The sequence below is a fragment of the Ooceraea biroi genome, chromosome 7, assembly GCF_003672135.1.
Source record: "Ooceraea biroi isolate clonal line C1 chromosome 7, Obir_v5.4, whole genome shotgun sequence".
NCBI lineage: Eukaryota > Metazoa > Arthropoda > Insecta > Hymenoptera > Formicidae > Ooceraea > Ooceraea biroi.
The window spans coordinates 5675349-5690977 of NC_039512.1; the positions used below are offsets into that span (position 1 = coordinate 5675349).

Consider the following 15629-nt stretch of genomic DNA (forward strand, 5'->3'; position numbering starts at 1 on the left):
CGCAGAAATACCGTTGAAACGATCATGAGAATAATTAATCAATTCTATGGTATAAACAAAATTCAAATTGTTTTTACATGACATTTGAACTTTTAACTTCTCCGATATCTCGATTTTCTCTTGGAATAAACACATTGATAGCTGTCGCCAATTAATTGTCATCCATTTCCGTGGAATTATATCTCTCTGTAATTATATTTATTTACTCGATTTATTGTGTTGTAACGCGCACAACAATTCATTTCAATTCCGATGCATCTCTCGAATAAAATATTCTCCACTGCGTTCTTAAAAAGTATGTTTCACTTTTATTACGGAACATCGCGCCTTACTCGAGATACCATAAATCATCGACGATCGTTTTGATTGATTCGCTATCTAATGCACGGGCACCGGTACGAGAATCTGCGCAGGTTGCGCGCATAAACGATCCGACAAAGTGACATCCTAACGAGCCGGCATCATCGGTAGCCAAGCTGAAGATTCAGCCGACTTGAGTCGCGCACACGCGCGAAGCAGGCAGCCACAAGGATAAGATAGACGGAATAAAGCATCGGTAGATCGGTAGATAGAGCTTATTACGCGTCCCAGGACTTCAATCGCCTCAGGAAACGAGAAGAAGATATATAGCTGATAACTAATGAAACATTTTTATGCTAATCTCGTGGCATCGAAGTGTGAGATTACGCTGTTTTGCTGACAATGCACGATAATGTGCCATTATGCCCGCGAGGTGGCTTGTAGATAGAAATAGAGATCTGTCGCGTATTTAACGGGAGTGAATCACTGATACCGAGAGGAATCATCATCAACGGGAGAGTTTTATTCGGACGGGGCAGCGAACGTATCAATCCAGGCAGTTCCGTTCCGGTAATGTTCCCGCTAATGAAGTTTCCATGCACCATCCGCCGCGATCGGATCCTCCTGTCCAATCTAATGCCTCCGCGTATCTCGCTCTCGCATTTCATTGTGTCTCGACCCCGGTCTATCTCGCGCGATAATCCTTTAAATTTGATATTGATATTACGGCTCGCGAGCCGGAGACCGCAATCGGCCGGCGAGATAAGACGCGACTTATCAGCTGGACCCGCGCTCTCTCAGCGTATTCGCATAATGCGTGTGCCCCTCCTCCCCCGCCGCTACAGGAATACCCGGGCCGATCAGAAGACGCGAAGACGCGTCTCGTCTCGCTCGTAGACGATTATTAATCCACGCGCTGCCTCGACGTGCGGTGTAACGAGATGCAAATGAGTTTCACGTGTGCCGTCGTCGGCCGGTTCCTTCCCGCATCGCGTTCCCCGTCGCCGACGAAACGAACACGATGGACGCGTGTTGATTAAGTACGGCCTGCTCGTCCGATCGAGACCTCCACTCCACGTGCTCTCGTCTGATAAGCGTTCGGCAATTTTCAGCTTCTCGTTTTTCCTTTCTCTTCATTTTTGCTTCTTCTTTTTATTTTTTTCTCCTTTTTTTTCCTTTTCTTTTTTCTTTCCTCTTCGTGCGACTCTTCCAGGTGAACGTTACGTTGTGCTGAATTCTGCGAAAAAGAAGCTTGTAAGAAAAATCCGCGTACTTTGTTCCCATCTTATGGCAAGTTAGCAAATTTAATGAATTTTTTTTCATTGTTGCTGATCGCATGGTCGTTGAATGTTTTCTCATGATCTAGCAGCGAGCACTGCGACTTTGCTAGATTATTGCAAGGCGCTTGGCGTGACGTAACGTTTTATCATGTTAATATTTTCACGGCTCTTCGATATGCCGCGAGATTGTCGGTGACGCGAGTAGTAACCGACTTTTGCGTTGTATTCGCTATTCAAATTACTCCAGCTAAATTCTAAACAGTTCAAAGGGCGAGGATCGTTAACGAACGATTAGTTGATAGGAATATTCAAGTAGACTAGCACATTGTACTCAAACAAAATATCCGAAGCTCGAGGGAGTCTTTCTTGCCGGTTCTAACTGTTCGGTTTTGACCCATCGAAATAAAATTCCCCACGTGTCGGCGTCAAAATTATCCCATAATTTGCTTTCTCCACGTTGCCTTGTCGCGCTGTAATATTATCGCTTGCGTATTTCTCATTCGTGGCTCGTGTTTTTCCCGTATTTCCCGTATGTCTCGGCCTGAAGACGCTATATAGACAGCCGCTGCCGGCTGGCTTGGCTAGCTAGCTGGCTGGTCGCTGACCCTCACTGTACGTAGTGATGCACGCTTTTGTATAATAAACTAAATTCGATCGTGGGGGGACACGTCGTGCTTTTCCTAGATCTCTTCGTGGTATCGCCGGTAAAGATAGCGAAGCGAGCGAGTATAGCGGGCGCTTTTCATTCACTACTCGCGCCCGCGCGCGTAATAATTTATTTCCATCCCCCTTGCAGCCCCGCGAAGCTGGGAAAGCCCGTCGCATGTTGCCGTTGTTGTGCGCGTCGATCGATTATGTGCGTGGAACGTCGATTCCGCGCGAGGTGGTAAGATAGCCGGTGCTCTACGGTGTTCTCCAACGTGAGAAAGACCATTCCGCGAACGAAATGAGGGAATGGCTTTTGTTTTATTCGCCAACCAACGACATCGTGCACCGAGCTCCTTGCATTTCATCGAACTTAGACGAAAATTATCCTCTCATTCTGAAAAACGTGGAAAGATGCAGCTAAATTTCTTAGTCGGTGGAGAAATACAGTTTACATTATGCGGAGTCTTGATCAATCGTTGCGTCAATCGATGCAATCTCGTCTAAGAACACGAGCGTACTCCAGATGAACTTCATTTTTTCATTCTCATTCCGGATAATTTTATTGCTCCGCGTTTTGACTGTACAAAGGATTGATATTTAATTTACGGTCGATCGCTTCTGTGCATTTCTTTTTATTTCCCCCATTTCCGTTACTTTGAATCACGTTAACAAAATTGAGATATTTCATGTTTTGTCGTCGAGCATCTCTGAATCATTTTCCATTTGTGTACTCTCCGAGATATAAACGGAATAAGAGGCAGGTACGAGCAGGCGCACGCGAGGTTGAAATAATTATAATTTTTCGTTCCTTTAAAGCCGAGATTTTCGCGTCGGTTGGAAACGTAAATACGAATTCGCGACCGATAATTTCCCCTCCTCTCGAGCACGCGCGCACGCTACATAACGTCTGGCAGCGCGATGTACGCGTAAAAACGCGCTGGCTTTAACTCGTCGTTCTAATTCTAACTCTTGGACTATATTTACTGAGGCTTTTCCCATTCATCGCGAACACGCGATGTGTCGTTGCGTGAATTAACGCGGCGCGGTGCGGTGGTGGCGGCGTCGCTGCACTGCTTTACTCCGTTATTTTCGTCGCGCTTCATTTTACACCGCGTCTCGTATCAAGATCGCGTTTCATAATCGCGCACGCACGAGACGCGATCTAATCTCGCGACGGTTGCCCTTTGTCGCGCGCGCGCTCCGTTTTCCCGATTCACGCTGGTAGGGGAGAGAAAACCGCCGGATGTGCGTGAAAACGGATGCGTGTGTGATTGATGATTTTTATTTGTATAAACTGGCGGGGTGAGGCACACTAAAAAAGAACAGAAGAGAATAGTAATATTGGGAAAGTTGACTGGAAAGTTTGTGCCGACTACCTTAGTAAAATTCAAACACAAAACTCTGCAATAAGAGTTAATACAGTGATTAATTTAAAAGTTTTGCGTAAGAAGAGCTGTGCAGGTTTTTTGACAGGGTTTAAACACAAAACTTTCTATCAATTCTGAATGCAGAGTTTTGCGTTTGAATTTTGCTAATGGGGTCGGCAGGGACTTTTCGGTCAACCCAATAGTAACGATTGTATTACAAAATACTTCAATAAATTTTTCAAGTTGTTCCATTTTCGATGCATCTTGAGCGTCATGATTTACAACGTAGCTGGAGTTATCTGAACGGTTTCACACGCTTAAAATTGAATTGAAAACAGGACAGTGAAATTGGAATGTAAAATTTATTCTATCCATCTTCATTTTAAGCGAATGTCTTTAATCACATCGTGGAACGTAATGCTTGTCCCGCTCGTTCATGTCGAGAGGCGCCGATTTGCTTGCTATACATTAATTTCCTGCAAGATCGACGTAAACAGAAAGGAAAAAAGAAAGAAAGAAGGAAACACAGTGTACAAACGCTTCGTGTAATTATAATATGTATACGCGTCCAGCTCGGTATCGTGGAACGTACGTCGAACGTACGACGGGAACACGGCGCAGGAGTGACTCGAACTCGCTTTGTCATGTATCCAACGCGATTGTGTATTCCTTACATCTACCTTACGTAACATTACGCGGCATTTAGCGCATATCAGCGCGATCAAGATACGTAAGAATGGAGCACGTATTCAGCGATTTTATTATATCTCGAAACGCCGCTGCTTCCAGATCCGCAGCATGGTTTCGTTTCGTCTCACCCGATAACGCGCCTGCAAATTTCGTTGATATTTGAACAGCTTTCGGATAGAAAACTAGCCGATGTACAACTCATCTACCATATAATACTACCGCTCGTTTATAATCAAACCGCCCATTTTTATTAGAAATAATTTTTATGAGAAATAATAATTATATCGGAGGCAAATCAAGCTGGAATCTCGGTCGAAACCGATCTGTTTCTCTTCCTTCCCTTGCGCTCGTCGAGCACTTTTTTTTATTTGACGTTTATCGTTTGCAATGTTTCATTATTGTTTTCGCCACGTATTGCGCGTTTCCTCTCTCTCTCGCGCGCACGCACACACACACACACATAGACGAGCTTGCGAAAAATTTCAGAAATACATGCCGTGCATTCCTGAAAGCCGTGCATGCCACTTGTACGACTGGCGCGCGTTGCTGCTCCTCGCTCGCCTACGAATCGTTACAATGTTAATCACGTTCGCGGCGATCGATGAAGAAGACCGATCGATCGGCGGCCACGCTCCGCGGTGCCAAAGAGAGCACGGCGATCGTGGAAAATGCTAAATTCCTGGACTCCGGCGGCCGGTTGTAACGACGTCCCGCCTGCCAGTCGCTTCCGTTCGCACACCTCGATTAATCGCGCTTCTCTATCATCAAGACATTACCGGCTCCCGGCTCCGTGTGTCTTCGCATCCGTGGTCGTGTGTGTGTGTGCACGTAGTTTGCTGGCACTCCACCTCTCGCAGGCTTTACTCGCGGTCGCAGCAACGCGCTCGGGTATGGCCGGGGAGGAGGAGACGGGGAAGCACCTGTGCAAGGTTGAAGAGTACCACCACGACCACTCCTTGTTTGTCCGCAACCTGTTAACGCGCCGCCTGTTCGCGTTGCCGGCGCAACCCTTCTCGTCGTTTAACCGACGGGAAAACTTTAGGGCGTGTAATCCCCCCTCGAACGGCAGGCAGGTAGGTCGGCCAGCCGGCCGGCCGTGATCATCCTGGATTATCGTTCTTCGTCATCTTTCTGAAATCCGCTATTAAAACCGGCCGAGACCGTGCCGCCGAGAGATCGATCCGCTGACGCAGATCGCTCGGCGACGAATGGGGTGGACGTGCTGGTAGTAGTGGTAGCGATGGTGACAGTGATGGTGATGTTGGTGGTGGGACACCCCGTATAATAGGGTTCTCTCTCCCGCGAAGAGCTCTTTTCCCTTCGTTACTGTAGTACTTGAACAACTTGGTCGCGTTGCGTGTCGCGAACCACTCGCGAACGCGCGTGTTGCATTTTATCGTCGCGGATGAATGGGAGCCGACGCATTCATTAGTTTCGCACAGAATGAACACGGGCGATGAGTCTCATTTATATTTAAAACCTCGCGACTTGCTTGCGAAGTAACCCTCGCCTCGTTCGTAAAGTGATGAAGATAGGAAAAAATTTCTTAATCAGTTACGATGACCGGATCGGGTCGAATAGTCGTTCTGTGCTGCGTTTGATGCATAACCACGCGATATCGCAGCATCAGGGATTTTATAGATGAATGGAAAGATTGTTGCGATCCTTACTAGAACTTGTTTCTTCCTCGTGAAGCTGCTTAGTAGTCGAGCAAAATTGTTACTATGAATATTGAATAAAATTCGTCATCAATAATGAGATCCGTGGATCGAAATTTATTGAACGTCTGAGTTTTTTAATTGAAAGAGAATTTTCTTTTCACAATAACTTATGAAAATTATAATTAGAAATAAATAATGGTTACCTTTTTATAAGAATAATCATCAGAACATCGAAGAGAGTCTCCATTAATTTTATATTATTGACAGTCTAAAGATTCGTCACGAAGAGATGTGAGCAGATAAAAAATGTATGATTCAATATGCACATAATAATTGTATTTATTATTTGCATATTCTCTGTGAGCCGCATCATTTTCCTGCTTGATCGCGTGGATGTTACGCAGCAAAATTGTTGACACGTGCCGTATTTTAAACGCGCGTACCTTTTCAATCTTGTCTGTCTATTTTTCTTCGCGAACTCAAAAATTCGTTCACTGCGCCTGACTTTCTTTGCGACTCATTCATATCAATTGCGATAAAATTCTTGGGCCACATCGTCAATCAAATACTTTATCGTGTGGTACGTTGCACAATGAGATAATAATTCGTTATATCACGAGATTATTTTCATCTTTCTTCAAGACTATAATTCATATTACGTTTATGTTCTATATATGTCATTGTTGATTTCACAACATAATGAAGACATACAAATTTTGCATGCTTTTCTATCTTGATGCATAGAGCATAAAAATAATTAAGTGGATAGAAAAAAGGGTAAAACACGAAAAAATGATACATTTATCTAAAACTTTCTTATATTAATCACTTACGTATCCAGGTCCAACTTAATAATCTATGTAAAATAGTACTGTTATTTTGAGAATCTTTTGAAATTCATTATGCGATATTTCCAAACCATTACTCTAATTATGATATAATTACATAATATACCATGCGATTTGTGCCTCGATTTCTTCTCATTTGTTTGTTTCATCTTTTCCCAACGCGCGTAATGTTGCCCTATATTTTAAATGGGGCACTAGGGACTTTAACCATTAAGGGCACAAAAGCAGTTTCAGGCGCGTGGAACACCATACCTGCGCCGCATCGATCCACATATTACGCATTTAGGACACAGTAATGGCACTGAAGTAATAATCACTTGCTTCAACTTTGCGAGACAACCTCGCGTAATTTCCTTCCCAAATTTTTCTCACAAACCTGACACGTGTCATCGTAATAAAGTATGCGTCTTTTTATTAATAGACTACCTTGACAAAATTTGTATGTTTTAGAATACAATGGGATATGTTGCAGAAGATGATACAGAAGATTATAATCCGTTATGTAAAGTTTTAATTAAATTCTCATAAAAAAGATGCAAAGTTTGTCGGTCTAGCTTGTTTTTAATTTTACAGATTATAGTTCAGTGTGTATAATATTACTGAAATTTTCATAGTTTTGTAATAAAGTCGGACAGAAGAGAGGATTATATTGATTTAAAAGGTTAAAGTCGAAAGAAATAATCGCTCAACAAAAATTGTAAATCACTCAAGCGCCTGCGAATTTTTGCTGGAAGAGGAAACAGGGCTCTGTATTTCGCTGTTACATTTTCATCGCATTAGCAATGGGTCGAAGCAATTAACGCTATCTACTTCAATGCAGCATATGGTTGCAAGAGATAAAGGAATCGCTTTCTATTTCCCAGCTGACGTCACTGCCCGATCGTTACGTGCTATCTGTGCGAGTACAGAAGCTCCTTTAATTGCTTTAATTACCTAGACATCTACTTCCGAATATCACATCGTAAAAAAAGAGAGGACCTACTTTATTCCCCATCGTAATATCCCTCTGTAACATAATTTGCTATTGCAATTGCTCATTCCAGCCGTAACGCGGTCTATGTTTGCAATATATATATAAGATGTATCAATATTTATTGCTTCTTTATCGAGTCTTTATTGCTTCTTTAGTAAGTTGGTGGCAATTAAAAAATGTTCTTTTATGCAAATCAAATATTTCCACTTCTCATAGTTTTCTTAATCCTTAAAAAGCTTAATTTCTAGTTTACATCTCGAGAAATGTTTGTGTATTTTTAATTTATGTTATTTGCGTCTTGCTTTGTCGTTTCTCACAAGAATTATTCTCGTCATGGACATACATACACATTAAATTACATCATAACAATATTGTACACAAATGTAGTTAACATTGTTCTATTGCAATCTGTTTGACCTATTTTTGTTTTAAATTTCACGTTTAACTCAAATCCTATTTCTACAAATAAACGATAGTTCAAGTTTGAATATCGCTTAAATCGCTGCGAGGAGGAGGAAACAAATCGGTGTAGAGTCCAACCTCTTTTTCGGGAAAATTTGCATTCTTCGCGCTAATCCGCGAAATCCACAGGAGCATAAAAGGTGAATGAACGTCGGCGACTACTCGCGCTTGCTTGTCGATTATCGATAATAAAATTACAGACACAATGTTGTTTAATACATTTCTCATTATGCACTTGTCGCTGCCGAAAGCAATTTGCACAACACGCGAGATGACTCATCGTCATCGCTGCGCGATTAGCGTAAAGAGTTTTTCGCGTCGCTGTTCTCAGCGGGTTGCATGACGTTTTCTCCCCGTGTTGTTGGATCATTTCTCTCATGCTACTATCACTTACTGCCTCCAAAGAAGCTGATAAGACCCTTTTAATTTGATGCCGTAGACACGCGCGCGCTCGATTCCTCCCTGCCAGCTTAATCTTTCGATAATTGGCATTAAATAATTGAACGAAAAAGAGAAACTCTTGTGTGTGTCTCTTCAGTATTTGCTTTATAATGTTTGCTTTATAACGTTTCAACTGCGTAGCGGAAAAGCAAGTCTTTCTTGAATTTTTTGCCTTTCATGAGAATATATAGTTCATTAACTCTTGAGCTAAGTTTTTCACGAATCAAGTGCGAAAGGTGTAAATAAATAAAGAAACATCATTTGTGCTTGACGCAAATTTTATTTTAACGCTATCATAGCTTGAAACTTGTCAAGTTGGAAGATTCTATTTTGCAGTTTGAGAAATATGAGATGCTTCCTGACGTTTCTCCTGAGAAGAGCTAGTTTGAATGTTTGAAAGGAATAGTGGTTCACAAACTTTACATTTTTCTTTAAAGCATCGTGTACATTTTTCTTTACTATCAAGAGATACGGTAGTGTCTTGCGCCAAATAGTGCCATACGCGTTTTTTTTTTTGAAAAGATAAGTTTTGTATGATTTAGTTATACGAGAAAATTCAGTTATCTCGTTATCTGAGAATAATATTTTTATTGCGCTTATCTGTGCAGAATGACTTATCTCGGGTTAGTAAGGCGAGCAATTACTGTTAAATTTTACAAGTTACGTGTAAAATACAACAATTTTGTTTGCTAATGCTTCGAAAACTCTGATACATAAATCTCTTGTTCTCTGCGTTTTCACCGTGTTTTGAAATTAGCTTTTTGACAATATGCATGTGCGCTAAGAGAATTAAATTAATTAAAATGCGTTTTAATTATGCAGTCGTACGTTAAAGCACCGTAAGTTAAAGAATTAATATCGCCCACGATGCAAATTGTCCTTATTTTTCACGAGAGTTTATTTTTCATTGGTAAAAAATCCCCACCGGCTTAAATTAGTTTTCTTTCCTCTTGTCGACACTGACAATTTATTCGTGGGCCCGAAACGTTTAATTCGGTCTCACTTGTGGCTAATTCTACGCTGTACCGTAATAGTTTCGTATTTATAGTGTATTATTGCAATATCGTGGCCGTTCGTTTACCGTCCGAGATATTGTCCATCGTGATATTACCCGAGATATTGTCGTCGTTGATTTCAAGATATATTGCAAAAATAATGCCAAGTCTACTTCCTGGAAATGAAAAGATAATACGATTCGCGAACGAAAAAAAACAAAATTTGAATGTGAAGATTTGTTCAAAGCAGACTAATTGTATTTGACAAAAATTAGTTATGTATACGAATACTACGGGAAATGCTGAAAAGAATATATTTTACAATAACGAATAAACAATCAATTGATATAACTTGCGTCAACTAAAAATTCTTGTAGCTAATTCAATGGATTCTTCGAGGGGTTGGTCACTGAGGTAATTTTTGTAAAAGGGCTAGGTAATTCTTAGGGTAGTCTCAGATAATCTGAGGTAATCTAAGGTAATCGTGATACCATGCGCGATATATATTCAGTATATCTAACCGCCGAGAGACAACCAAATATCGGAAACGCAACCTTTCATATGTTTTCGGGTCTATATGTCCGCTGAGCTGCCTGCTCTGTGCTTGATTCTTTTGCTCTGTGCTAGTTTATTATTTTTTTCTGGTTTTATTATCGAAATCGATCAAAATGGAAAATTCTGAACAATCATCGAGAGAACTACCGGCTGAAATCAATACGGAAAATACGGCATTGATGAATTTTGACAGTAAATTGAAACTTTTGCCAAGTTATGTGATCGAACTGTTGTAGTATTAGGTAATCTTAAGGAATCTGAGGTAATTTAAAGGTAATCCGTATCAAGGGTAATTTTTGTACACTATAACCACTAGTGACCAACCCCTCGGGATTCTTTTTTAGGGCGCAGTGAGTTCGTTAAAAATATTTAATAAATGTTCGTGCCTCGATTTTCTACATTACTTTTACAAAATCGCTTGTCAATACGACCTGGTTTACATGGAGTACGTGATATACCTCGATCTCTCTTCAATTCTTGATAAATCGTCTCTGGAGATGTATACAATTCCAACGTTATAGTTAACTGCAATCAACTGACTTGAAAACTTTTCGAAGCTGCATGCCGGAAGACCGTTCGCCGGATAAGAACGATCTGTTATATCCTATTGATCTATTTACGTCGCTCGCTATTATATAATGCGCGGTGCATATACCTCTCTTAGAAAGAATCAGCGTGTTTTCACTGAGCTATAGTTATAAATATATTCTCAGTTATAACACTACAATTAGTAAAATTTACCTAAACAAAATCAGTCACATTTGATTACTGAAAGCAATAGAACAGGAAAAGATTGCTACTAAAAGCTACTAAAAAGTGAAATATGCTCCCAGTAAAGTCCTCGCTAATAGTTCACTGAGAACCGACGGTTCATCGACTATTACTGATCCAGTCAATGACACTTACTGATCAATAAAAAAAACCATGTATCCATGTATCTGAAAAGTTTCGCCCATTACACAATATTCAGTTCGCGCAGGGAAATGGCCCTTTTCAAGGGAACATGACGAAACACATGACGTTTATCTGAATTTCGTGAAAAATTCAGCAGTATTAGCTCGTGCGCGAGCTGCTCAATTATCAGTGCCAATTGAAAGGCACATTCTCCCATAACAACGTCGCGCACGACGTCGTTCCCTTTTATTCCGCGTGAAAGCCGCAATCTCGCAGTGGTAAACGATTCGACACTTTGTTCGCCGCGGTCCGCCGGTCTCTCTGAAGCGCACAACGCCAGCAGCGGTAGCGCTTCGCTTTTGCGAACTTGCTCGTACGCAACGACATCATCGGCGGAATCGATACGTATGAAAGTGACAGCGCGCGCGAGAGAGTTTTCCATTGAATATTAGGTTTTCAAGCGCGGTCCAGTTCTGTCGCTCTCCGCGGACTTGTCGCCGCTTGTTTATCGTCGCTCCGTGTTTCCACACGGCGCGGCGCCTGGATGGTGCCTGGTGCGCGAAACGCATTAAAATTCCACCCCCGTCCCCGGCAGAAGCGCGGGATGGGAAATGAGATCCGTTGAAAAATGAAACCGGCCCCTATCGCCCGCCGCGAAACTTTCGCGCTCAGAAATCGCTCGTGAAAAGCGCCGGAAACGTTTCCCTCGAATCGACCGTTCACATCGGAGCAATGTCGATATTTCATGAATCACCAGGAAGCAAATCCTCCTCGTTTTTTTTTTTAATCAGTCGCTGCATCGTTTGAATGTATATTTTGCGCTTCGCGAGCGAGCGCAGTGAAATTGCACAAAAACTACACAACCTTTTAATGATGAATTTTCTGTTTTTTTTATGTAACATAATTCTACGTGTTTATGTGCGACGTGTGTTTGAATACATTATGTTTTGTTTGTTGCAGTGTTCTTAATATTCCATCCAGTGGTTTCGAAGACTTGTCTCTCATTCAAGACGTGGTGCAACAATGGGTCGAAAGAAGATTCAGATTTCGCGTATCACAGACGAACGGAACCGTCAGGTAATTATACAAGCGTTTTCCAATCGCATGACTGATGCTCTTCATTTACATAATGATGTAGCGCTAATTGCAATTAACGCGCGGACAACGCGTTCCTGATAGCTGTAACATGAGGAAAATGTATATAATAAAGTTAATTCAAAGCGCTCGATTTTCACAAAGAAATGTCACGAGAGATCGCGGCAATTTCTGAATAGATACACAAATATAGCTATTTTTATGTGTGTTTACCAGCGCGTAAAATACGTAATAACGCACAATCAAGATAACGATCCTGAATAAATAGACTGCATGTAAAAAAGGACTCGTTATTTCTAACTATATCTTTTTTTTACACATTTGTTTTTTTTATATTCCTAGAATAGTCGTACGCCTTGAAAAGAGCAAGGAAGACAAACGCAGATGCAGCTAAAAACAAACAGTCATTAATTATTTATGTAATTTCACGACGTAATCGATAATTAGTTAAAACGGTGATGAATTAATCGAGTGAGAGGTATTCGGCGTGGCGCGGCGCAGCGTCTCGATGATTCCAAAAATCACGATACGAGTTTACCTTCGATGCGCTCATCTCTGCTTTATATGCGACAGGTGACCTTTAACAAGAGGAAATTTGGCGTGATGAAGAAGGCGTACGAATTGTCGGTGCTGTGCGACTGCGAGATCGCGCTGATTATCTTCAGCTCGAGCAACAAGCTGTACCAGTACGCGAGCACCGACATGGACAAGGTTCTCCTCAAGTACACCGAGTACAACGAACCCCACGAGTCCCTCACCAACAAGAATATCATCGAGGTGAGTCCATTTATCCGCCACCGGATAAATTCTCAGGACAAACGTGGATGCGCCAGCGGGTCCTCCTCGCCCGAAGATCGAAGTTTTTGACGTACAATCACCGCCGGTTTCTCGCGAATCCCATCGAAATCTCGACTGAGGAAATAAGCGTATCTCACTCGCTTGCGATTCCAGATACGCCAAGGTCAACATATGCAGCGCTGTCGAATGTATAAGAATGTATCGACAGAGCTGTATCACAAATCGTATGACAAAAGAACTGAACCGGGAAGATCACTGATATTTTTGCATATTAAAGCGAGAATGGTTTTTGCATTAACGCTGATGACCACAACTGTCAATGCGTTTATCTCAAAAAAAGTTGTTGGATTATGCGTTGTTGCAAATCGGGAGGTTTTTAAAAGTTTCAAGAATGCAAATAGATAACGAAATCAGTTTCTTTGTTTCTCTTGCTTGCTATACTCGAATAATTTTTATTTCAGAATTTTTAATTTGGGATTTATGATTTATGTCAGACGATTTATGAGAGTTATATACCGAGATGTTCGAGATAACAGAGAAAATGCAGAATATCTATATCTAGATATAAAAACTATCCAATGCATTTATTCATGCAAGTTACGCGCTATGCTGTTTCACTATTTTCTATTTTAAAAATACTTCTATAGACAATTACTGAAATTAAAATCAATTTCATAGTTACATAAAAAGTTACAATTCCTATACTTTCTATTTATGATACGCATTCGTGTAAGACAAGCGTCTAGTACTTTTTAAAACAATTATTCTCTTCATGCATGCTCCTTTATTCAATCATATCTCAGATCTTACACATTATCTTAATAGAGTTTATAAAGAACTGACGACGCTTCGTGTATTCTCGCACAATGTCACGCACACTCGTACGCGCCTTACGCATCGCATTTGTTGGAGTCTCATTTTGATGGGAGTGATGCGATCTCTTTCCTTTTTTTCCCCCCGGTGTGCGAACGTAATTGCGAGAGTAAACCGGGTAGAATAAGAAGCGCGCGCGCGCGTCTTGGCGTTAAATTAATGTGCATGTGAAGGTTGAGTGCCCTCGGGCGGTGTGGTCACGTGAACCTGTCTGCTGACACTTGCAGGCGCTCAACAAGAAGGAGCATAAGGGTGCCATGTCTCCGGAGAGTCCGGAACCTGATGCAATCGAGTACAATCTCACCCCGCGTACGGAGGCCAAATACGCGAAGATAGACGAAGATTTTCAAATGATGATGCAGAGGCATCAGCACAATGGCAGCAGGGTAAATATTCAAATCATTTGACGGCCAGTTTTTGAACAAAAAAATCAGTAAACTCGTATGTTCATATGAAAATTATATTTTTGCCTTATCAAAAATATTTAACTCCGTTGACCCCATTTAGATGTTTCTTTTCTTGTAGATATATTCATTTTACATATCTTTTAAATACATAAGCTATTTGTACCATTCCAATAAGATAATTTTATCATACTAAATTAAATTCTTAAATTAATTCTTGTTAAAATGATTGACATGCGAGTATTGTGTTTTATTTAAAATCTTATCATCTGTCATGGGATCTGTCATCAGTAGATAAATCTTTTTAAATGTGGTTCGTAATTACTTTCGTGGTTATTTTTCTACGGAGAAGGCAGAGTTTATGTGGTAAGGATCTTTTTCTGAGTCCATGAGAATTTTCTGCAGTAAATGTTAACTTGGAATTATTCTTGGAATTATTAAACTCTTTATGTACGTGATGTGTGTACAGTAAATACACACATACAGTAAATATTTAATTTATATCTAACGAGTTCTTTAATCAAGAACATATAAACAGTAAAATTTTTATAAAGTTACAAACAACTTTACTTGAATAACGTAAAAAACAAATTTAAATTAGTTAGTAGTCGACTGATATTATACAGTTATCTTTATATAATAATTTTACTTTTATTGCTTTTTACTGCATGAGAGGAATTAAATATATAAGTCTATATTTCATGAAGTTGCATAGTGAAATAGGCAATAAGTTGGAACGTGCACATTAGCAAATTGCAAATTGCAAATTTATCGTCAATTGCTCGGCAGTGTTGATATCTATTCGCTACAGGTATCGCTAATTGCACTGCATCGATTGTGATTGCAGACAATGGGACAATCGAATTACGCGCTACCAGTATCTGTACCAGTGAATTACGGCGAATCTATCCTTGGATCTAGTCCGCAGATGGCACACACCAGCATTTCTCCACGTCCATCATCGTCTGAGACGGATTCAGGTAGCGTGTTGAAACAAAGAAACAAAGCCAGAACGAGGGGGGTCTTCGAGAAATCCGTGCATCTAAACATATTGAATATTTTGATGCGCAGTGTATCCTGCGGGAGGAATGTTGGAGATGAGCAATGGTTATCCTCCATCAGCGTCACCGTTGGGTGGTTCGCCTAGTCCAGGACCTTCGCCCGCGCTCGGAGTCGGCGGAGGTAATGCAAATAAAGGCAGTAATCCATCGAGGCATTCGCCGCAACCTCCGCTTCCACCACCGCCGCCTCATCCTCACAGGGGTAACCTTCGAGTGGTTATACCGACACCACTCACGCAATCTCTCTCCGAAGACACTAATTATGAGGTAATCGTTTTGCCGTC

General features: G+C 41.1%; 1 protein-coding gene across 5 annotated transcripts in view; it reads left to right on the forward strand.

The window, feature by feature from the left end:
- Positions 1-15629, forward strand: part of LOC105282039 (myocyte-specific enhancer factor 2) — a 72937-nt gene that overhangs the window by 47595 nt on the left and 9713 nt on the right. For 4 of the 5 annotated variants that reach the window (XM_011343714.3, XM_011343711.3, XM_020032517.2 and 1 more), the window contains exons 2-6: positions 12075-12191; positions 12783-12986; positions 14108-14266; positions 15132-15264; positions 15356-15612. In XM_011343714.3, the coding sequence (XP_011342016.1) occupies positions 12138-12191; positions 12783-12986; positions 14108-14266; positions 15132-15264; positions 15356-15612 (807 nt within the window). In that variant the 5' untranslated portion in view covers positions 12075-12137. The remainder of the gene's footprint in view (positions 1-12074; positions 12192-12782; positions 12987-14107; positions 14267-15131; positions 15265-15355; positions 15613-15629) is intronic. The other variant, XM_020032519.2, reaches the window with a different exon arrangement.